Here is a 9,512-nt window from a genome sequence, read left to right on the forward strand (position 1 = left end):
ATTAAGCAAATTCCTTTCCTGTATTTTCAGCATTTCTGTCTCTAGGTTTTGCCTTTGCCTTCTCTGCTGAGAAAATAAGTTTCTTCCTAATTCTTCTCTTCTTGTAGTCTATTTTATTTCCCTGTGAAATACTTGAAACATATAGAAAAATACAGATGCTAATAAAACATACATCCATATACCTGTCACCTTGACTTCATTCCTAACAAATGTTAGGAGTTTGTTGGGCAAAAAAAATAGATAAAATTTTTGTACTGTTTTGTGTTTATAAGTGAGATTGGCCAACAGATTTTCTCTCTCATATTGTCTTTGTTTGTCCTTAGTTTGGAATAAAAGTTATATTAACTTCATAAAGTGAACTGAAGAGCTTTCTTTACGTATTCACTGGAATAAGTATAAAATGTGGTGGGAGAGTTCCTTGATGTATTGGTAAAATTCGTCTTTAGAGATGTTTGTAATATGTGCTGTGCATGTATGTGGGGAAGGAGGGAGTGTCTATTTATTTTACAAAAGTTTTCACAAATTTATTGAGGTTTGCTATTTTTAATATAATTTGAAAATTTGCAAACTTGAAATACTTTATGTCTTCCAAGATATTGGCTAAAGTCATAGTAGTATGAGTTTTATGCATATTATACTTTTTAAAATCAAATTTTAATTATAATTGTATTTGCCTTGTATATCTATACTGTATCTCAAATTATGTGCCTACCTTTCATTCCTATTCGTGTTCATTTATGCCGTCTCTCACTAGATTTATACCTATTTTATTAGTCTTAATAAAAAAATCCTTTTTCTGTTCTTGATGGTCTTTATTGTTCTTTTCTATTTCATGAATGTCTACTCTTATTCTTTACAATCTTTCTCCTTTCTTCTTTCTCCAGTTTTTATTCTATAGTTCATTCATTAACTTCTTGATTTGCACACTTAACTCTTGAATTTTGAATATTTTTTCTACTCTTGAATATATACAATTTATTTTTAAAACAAATTCAGCTGCATTTTACAAATTTTGACATTATCATTTAGAATGTAAATATTTTGTAATTTCCATCACAAAACATTTCTTTAACTTCTGAGGTACTTAGAAGTATACTTCCAAATGTCCAATTATATAATGAGTGTGGGAAGATTGGAGAGTTGCTATGTTTCTGTTATTGATATCTAATTTTACTTCTTTGTGGATAGAGGGATGAGGTTTTATATTATTCTTCAGTATTGTTCAGAGTCAGTGGTCAGTTTGGGGGGTTTTTTTTGTTGTTTTTTTGTTTTCTTTACTGTTTCCTGAGTGCTGACCAAAAAATTGCTTTCTCTTAAGGGCTCAGTGCAGTGTCCTGTGTTAAATTCATTGGTTTAAGATTGATTATTGAGTTTTTAAAGTCCCTGGTATTCATAAGACAAGTTTTTTGCTTGTTATCTCAATGTCTGGTAAAATATGTTCACATGTTCCACTGGCATTATGTAGTGCCAATTTATTTTTTAATTCTCTCAGTTTTAAATTTTGAATGCTATGCTGTTGAAATGGATGCAGGCTCTAGGTCATCGTATCTTTCCAGTGAATTATTCCTTTTATACTCAAGGAATTACTTTCTTATCCCCAATAAGGTTTTTTTTACCTTTGTTTATCTTTGATGTTAATATTGTAGTATTGCTTTTTTTGTTGTTTTGAATGTCTGCCTGGTATTTCTTAGTTTATCTCCTCATTTTCCTCTGTTCCATGTGATTTTTATTTTAAGTATATCTCTTGTAAAGCAGCATATAATCAGATTGTGTTACTTTTAAAATCTAATATGAAATCCATTTGTATTTTTTTTTACTGTGTTGGGGACTTAATCAAAAAAATTTTTTCTCCTTTTATGCCTTCATGTGATTGAGTTTTCCTTCCATGAATTTATTTGGAAGTTATAAGTCTTTTCCATTTCTCCCATTGACTATCTATAGAGTTTTTGGATGGAATGTCCTATAAATATCAATTAAGTCCATCTTGTTTAATGTATCATGTAAAGCTTGTGTTTCCTTATTTATTTTCATTTTGGATGATCTGTCCATTGGTGAAAGTGGGGTGTTAAAGTTCCCTACTATGATTATGTTACTCTCGATTTCCCCTTTTACGGCTGTTAGCATTTGCCTTATGTATCGAGGTGCTCCTGTGTTGGGAGCATAAATATTTACAATTGTTAAATCTTCTTCTTGGATTGATCCCTTGCATGCAAATGGAAATCAGCTGGAGTAGCAATTGTCATATCAGACAAAGTAGACTTTAAAATAAAGACTCCTACAAGAAACAAAGAAGGACACTACCAATAGAGTTTAAACAAAGTAAAGAACTAACAGTATCTCTCCTGTTTCCAAACAGTGCCAGGGTTATATGGTGTTCTCATTTCAATCACATCTTCCCATCTCTCATGCAATTGCTGTCTCCTGTTTTGTTTTGTTTTTTTACATTTTGTTTTAATTCTCATTAGTTGTTAGCATTATTTTTCACTGTTAATGTTTATTTGGAGTTACTCATGTCTGTTAATCTTTTAGTTTGTCATTGCTTCTGCAACCCACTCATTCCTTCTTTGAGTTAATTTCTTTATTTGTTAAGAACATCCACTAGTACTTTTTCAGCAAGATTCTCTAAGGGATAGTTTCCATTTTGGATACTGAAAATATTCTTATATCGTTAATATCATTGCCATTTAAAGGGACTTTATTATTAACGAAATTCTAGATCGATGCTTCTTTTCTTTTCGCCCTTTGAAGATATTTCATTGTCATCTGTAATTTATTGATGATAAGGTTCCTGTATCTTATTGTGATCCCTTTGGAGGTAATCTGTTTTTGTTCAAAACTGTTTTAAGGTATTCTTTTTATTTTTGATGTTATGCTATTTCAACACATCGGATGGAGGAATGGGTATTTATCCTTTTTGAGATTTGGTATGTTGCTTTATATGAGGACTCTTGTCATTTTTTCAGTTCTAAAACTTTCAGACATTAGCTCTTCAAATATTGCCTCTCTGCCGTTTGCTGTGTTTTTTCATTCTCAAACTCCTGTAAATGTGCATCCTGACTGCTTATTCCATTCCCTTTATTTTTTCTCTATCCTGCTTTTTTGACTCATCATTTTTAATGCTGCATTCTAGATATTTTCATCAACTCTATATTTATTCAATAGCTATTTCATTGTATCCATGGAATATTTTTTAAAAATTTTAAACTAAATGTTCATTTCTAGAAGTTCTCTCTGTTTCTGTTTCAAATCTGCCTACTTTTAAAATTACAGTGTCCTGTTTTTTCATAATGAGTTTATTTCCTTTTTTGTTTCTATTGTTTAAAACAAGGGACAGCAAGTTTTTCTGTTGGGGCCAGAGAGTAAAGGCTGTAGGCTTTGTGAGTCATGCGATTTCTGTCACAACTATTCAACTCAGCATTGTAGTGCGAAGGCACATCTAGACAGTAGCTAAACAATTGGGCATGCCTATGTTCCAGTAAAAGTTTATTTACCAGCAGCCACTGGACTGGATATAGTTCTTGGGCAATAATTTGCTGACCCTTGATTTAAATCACACTCTATTAAAATCACATTCAAGTGATTCTCTTAACTCAAGCAATTGAGAGTGGTAATTCTTCAGTTTGATGCATCAGCTGACCGTCCCTTATGGTGGATTGTTCCCTTGTGTGTCATAATTTCGAATTGTGGGCTCTATATACAGCCGTCTGTTGAAGGTCATTGTACCTGAGTTGTAGAATTATCCTACAAAGCATACTGGCATTTCAGGCCTCACAGCTAATATTTTTATAAAGGATTGCTGTTTTAAAGTATTACCCTTAAATTACCCTGAATAGGAATCTTCTGAAATATCCAGTGCTTAGTGCTGTGCATGACACTCGGGGAGCACACAGCTATCAGCTATAATGCTCTCATTATCTCTGTTAAAACTAACAGCACTCTTATTGTTGTCATTGATCCTAGGTCTTATAGAATCTACGAAAAATGTAGTTATTACCATTTATGCTCCTGAAGTTTTTGAGGATTCTGATTAATTGGGAGACCGTAATTAAAATACTTCTTTATCTAGACCTGGTGCTACTTTGAGTTAAAAATACAGATGGTATTGAGTGAAGTAGACATGAAAATTAAAGACAACTAAGGCAAGATAGAAACCCAAAGAAACTTTGGAGATTTCGTTCTGAAATATCATTCTTCAAAGAGATAGAATTAAATACATTATCAAATATCTATCTATCTATATATCTATATATCTATAGTCAGTATACATATGTGTGTGTACGTGTGTATGTTTTTCCCAATCTATAGTGAATTCATACCTCTTGCTTATTTATCACAGGACACTTGAAATGGACCAAAGCTGAGGATATTGACATAGAAACCCCGGGATCTATTCTTGTCAACACTAACTTGAGGGCATTAATAAATAAACATACGTTTGCTTCCTTACCTCAGCATTTTCAACAATACCTCCTGCTTTTGCTCCCAGAAGTGGATAGGCAGGTAAGTAGAAGTTTCAGACATTTGGTATTAGTCACCAGTTATATTATTATGAACTGGCAGGTCTGTTATCGAAGATGACTGATACATGGATGGATAGTTTTCTAATAATCTAGTATATTTATGTAATTTATATACTAAAATGCTAGCATTGGTGTGTTTGCTTAATCCGCCTAAACAGACTCATTTTTCATTATCACTAGTGAGCAAATTCAAATTTTAAAATACAGCATATTGCCATAGAATGAAAACAACAGACCTACCCACATTGGGAAGGAAAAACAAAGAAATCAAACGTTCCATTATCAAATAAATCTTTGAAGTAGCTTCCCCTTTGCCCTGAGGGAATATTGAAGTGCAGCAATAAAAAGCCAGGGTTTCCAAGAAATTATGTAAATATTTCCATTCTCAATTCTTTCCGAAAACCATTTAAAATTTATGTTTGTGTTTGGCTTCTGAAAGTCTATCATCGTGAATATGATTGCCTATAAATAATCACCTTTTATCTTTTTTTTTAGTACAACTAAAAATGCTTTAAGTGTATTTTTGTATTTTTTAAAAGCCTCTAAAATAAGGAAATACAAATATAGACTCATAATAGCAGCATCAATCATCTTCTAAAGCTGTTTTCTTTGAAAAGAAAAAAAATATTTCATCGCATAAACTTTTATTAAATTTCACAAAACTATTACATTTCCTTGTGATTCTCATTTCAATAAATTTTGACACTATATAGTTTCCAGTTGATGGACATAATGTGCATGTGTTTATGAATTTGCTTCTCAAAATGATAGGTACATCCATAAATTGAAATGGGCAAGATTGATTCAATATTTCCATACTATTTTGAACAAATTTTCTTAGCTTTTTATTTGATCCTGTTTTCTCCTAACTTACCCACCCTTTCATACATACTTAAAATTTGATAAGCTGCTGTCTTCTATCATTCTTGTGTATCTCTTTGGTGGAGATTATTGTTCGTATTTAGAAAAATACTATTTTTATTTTGAGTACATTTTTGTTTGAAAATTAGTTCAGTATTTACTATGAATATAATACATGTTTAGTGCTTCGGAATGATGGAAATATCTATTAGTAAGTGCCTATTGCATGTTTATTGAATCAATGATTAAATACACTCTAGATGGATACAGAAGCTATATTCCTGAATAATGAAAATATGAGGTAGAAACAGGTAAGCTTAGGGGAGAAAGCACAAAGTAAATTGAGCTTTTATATGTAGAAGGGAAAAAATCAGAGACAAATATAAGATCCTTGAATTGGGCCTAGAGGGATAGGCAGAATTTGAATAAAATAGATGGAGATGTATTTTATGTGAAAGATTCAAAGATACAAAATCAAAAGCTAATTTTGTGGGAGTCTGGATTATAGGAACAACAGTGCAAACGAGTCTGGAAAGACAAATTAGAAGTCAATTTTGGAAGATGCCTTGAGTATGAGGCTAAAGAGTCTAAACAGTATTCATGCTGTGTTTGCAGTGCAAAGACACCGAGGGCTTTTGAACAGAGCTATAATATAATAAGAGCACTGCTTTTTAAGAAAATTATTCTGGCAATACTGAAAAGGGAATGTTAGAGATGGGAAGCATGAAAGTGTTGTTAGAAAGCAATTTTAGTTATTCCAAAAGGCAGAATGAGGGCTTCAATTTGGAGAATAGCATTGAACTTGAAGAGGAGTAGGACCATGCAGTCGCCTTCATCATCACCACCATCATCATTAGCACCATCATCCAGTGGTGGCAATTTTACATTTTGTCAAATAACACTTGAAGCAAGGTATAGGGAGAAGCCACTGCTCATCCTTGGGTTTCAAGCTGGTGTGACTGAGGATTGAGTTCAGGTGTTTAGAAAAACTTTATTTTTTGGCAGGGAGAGGTGGATTTATTAGCTACGTGACTATTGCCTGCACTTCAACATATGTGTGGTTTGTCTTGTTTACGGTTGTACCTCCAGCTCTTGGAATAAGATTTGGCATATATAAAGTACTCAAATCTTTTTGGAAAGGAGAAATGACAGATTGTCCTTGGATTAGCCAAATATTTCAGTAACCCAGGAGGCAGTCTCAATAAGCCTAATATTGAATTCAACCTGTAGCAGTTTCTGTTACTCAGGTTTTTCCAGTCACTGTGAGAAATATAAATGAATACGGCACAATACCTGTTCTCAAAGAACATGTAGTCCATTGGGAAGTCATTTATTCAAGAAATACTTACTGAGCATGTATTATGTGCTGCATATACTGTGCTAAATACAGAGGCTTCAGGAATGAATCTTCCAGAGGAATAACAGACGGAGGAGAAAGACAACCTCATGCTGAAATACAGTTTCCTCTTTACTAGGAAAGAAGTCTGATAACTGTATAGATCTATACCAAATTTAGTATAAGACCAGGCAGAGTAACATAAATGTCAAATAGAAATATAAAGTCCTCAGAAGGCACAAAGGATGAAGAACTTTAATCTGAAAGTAGTATTGGAGAAGATTTTATGGTGGAACAGATACTTAACTTGAACCTTGAAGGACTAATAGGTGTTTTGTAAGTAGAGCCAAGGGAAAGTGAATTTTACAGAGGGAGAGCTTGTCATTTACAAAGACTTGCTGTGTGTGTGGTAGGATGCTGGTCTAAAGGGTAATATGGTCTAAACCTCGATGACCCTGGTTGCAGATTAAGCTCTTTTAACTTTTTCTGAAACCAGTGGGCACCATCAGAGATTTCTCAAATGAGAAACACCATACATAAAATAATTTAAATAAATATTTTAGTGCCTGGACGTAGGGAAGGAGAAGAAGATCCAAAGGATAAATAAATTATTGTCATTATTTTCTCTTAGGAGCCAGTAGCTCTGTAAAAAATGTATTGGAGAGGCAGAAAGATAAGACCCAGGGAGACTGGGTAAGAGACAGTCACAGTAGTTGAAATAAGAGATAAGAGTCTGACCTTAGACACTGGCCTTGGCAAAGAAAAGAAAGGACTGAATTCCCGGCATGTTTTCAACCCAGAAGAGTGGGAATAAGTGACACTGCCTATGGGGTGGTCTGGAAGAAGAAGGTCTGTAGAAGGTCTGGAAGGCAAATGGAGATTTTATTTAGGGTGACTTGGGAGGACAGAAAGGCTCTGTGGGCCTATCAGCATTTGACATCAGGAAGTTTAGAGCTCTTTCTCCGGGCCCTGCTAGAGTTGAGCTCAACCCTATCTCCCAGGAGAAGGGAACAGGCAACTTGATGAAACAACGTTCCAAAACTGGTCTCTTTCGCTTCAGTTTATAAAAACCCAAAAGTCGGTGAACATCACCATTTTCTAGGCCAGAATGAGTAGAAAAGGCATGGAAATGTGAATCTGATTACATAGATTTATTTGAGCAAGTGGAAGGTACTGTAATTATGTGAAATACCCATGAATTTCACTTGTACAAAAGCTTGTTTTCACGTATTTTTACAAAATTTGAAATTCCCAGTTTTTTTGTTTCCCTCCTTTGACTACCCCAGGTTTCTGCCTGATTTCTCCCCTGAGGCAGTCCTACAGGCTATCCTATTCTGGGCCAAATGAAGCCAAGGCTTATTTCATTATTACATCTTTAAAATAAGCGAAGCTAGGTTTCCCATTTACCTTGCCAGTGCCAACTATCATTAAGCCAACCTGTATTTTTTTTTTCTATATTTATACTTTTCTTTCTTTGTCTGGAGGTTTATCTTAGATTACATTTTTTACATACTTCTAGTTGTTTTATAACATTGTCACAACTAGTTTTATATTTAAGTTTGCGTTCCACACATTATACTGCAAGTAACAGAAAACTGAACTCAAACTGACTTAAATATAAAGGGGATTTATTGGCTCAGGTAATTATAAGTTGGAGGTTAGAATGGGCTTCTGGTTGCTGGTCCTGGAATTCAGTTATTATCAAGGACCCATTTAACTGTGTTTAATGAATTCATTTAAAAAAAACTCTCCCTTGTTGGCACTATTCTAAACCTGAATCCCTTTGTAGTAGGATGGCTACCTGAATCAGAAAATGGGTATTTGCCTATTCGTTCACATTCATGGGGAAAATACTTCTGTCCCAGTATTTCAAAGATAAACCTGAGTCACATGAATGATACTATGTATCAATAGATCACAGTGACTACTTCTTAAACAATGACTCTAGCTGAGGAAGTGGAATATGCAAATTGGTTTAAAGGAACCAGGCCTACTCCTGAATTTTAGAGTGCTCACCAACTCCTGAAGTAGAATGGTGCACTGTGGAGACGTCAGGAAAACTTTAGAAATCTGGTTTTTAGGAAGTTCTATTAGAGGCTATGCAATGGAGGGTGGGAGAGAAGTCAACTCTCATGTCCACTGTAGTAGGGTAGGTATTGAGTTTGGTTTTTAACACGTTGGGTTGAGATGTTTCTATAAACTTCATATAAACTATATATGAAATGTCCAAAGATGGCTATATATATTCAGGTTTGGGGACTGGAGAAGATGGAATTAGTGATTAAAATTTACATAGATTATACTGTCAGCTATGGAATTTGATGAGACTGTGAGATATCATGGCCATCCCAAAGGAATACATATATTTGTAAGAAAGTATTAGAAAGGGTATGGGAGGAGCCAGGGAATAGATAGAAAATAGCAAATCCATGAGAGATCATCAATGGGGAGGTTATGTACAGGCAAGTGTCTCAGATGGACATTAGGAAGTCACTGGGGAGTAAGTGGGACATATTTTCTTTGTTCCTTTAGATCCACCCTCTACCTTCTTTACTCTGCTTTGCTCCAGGAGGCTGTATGTGGAGACTAATCCATGTATGGACTACTGCATCAAGAGAAAGGATGCCTCTGTCTTCCTTTCTTTTTTTTTTTAATTTTGAAATAATCATAAACTTTCACAAGGTTTTTTGTTTTTTTTTTTTTTGCGGTATGCGGGCCTCTCACTGTTGTGGCCTCTCCCGTTGCGGAGCACAGGCTCCGGACGTGCAGGCTCAGCGGCCACGGCTCACGGGCCC

At 34.4% G+C, this 9,512-nt stretch overlaps 1 protein-coding gene across 1 annotated transcript in view; it reads left to right on the forward strand.

The window, feature by feature from the left end:
- The window catches only part of ASXL3 (ASXL transcriptional regulator 3), a 167,517-nt gene that overhangs the window by 100,283 nt on the left and 57,722 nt on the right, over positions 1-9,512 (forward strand). The window contains exon 14 of the mRNA XM_055080336.1: positions 4,337-4,500. Coding sequence (XP_054936311.1) covers positions 4,337-4,500 — 164 coding nt within the window. The remainder of the gene's footprint in view (positions 1-4,336; positions 4,501-9,512) is intronic.

This window comes from Physeter macrocephalus, chromosome 19 (assembly GCF_002837175.3).
Source record: "Physeter macrocephalus isolate SW-GA chromosome 19, ASM283717v5, whole genome shotgun sequence".
Taxonomy (NCBI): domain Eukaryota; kingdom Metazoa; phylum Chordata; class Mammalia; order Artiodactyla; family Physeteridae; genus Physeter; species Physeter macrocephalus.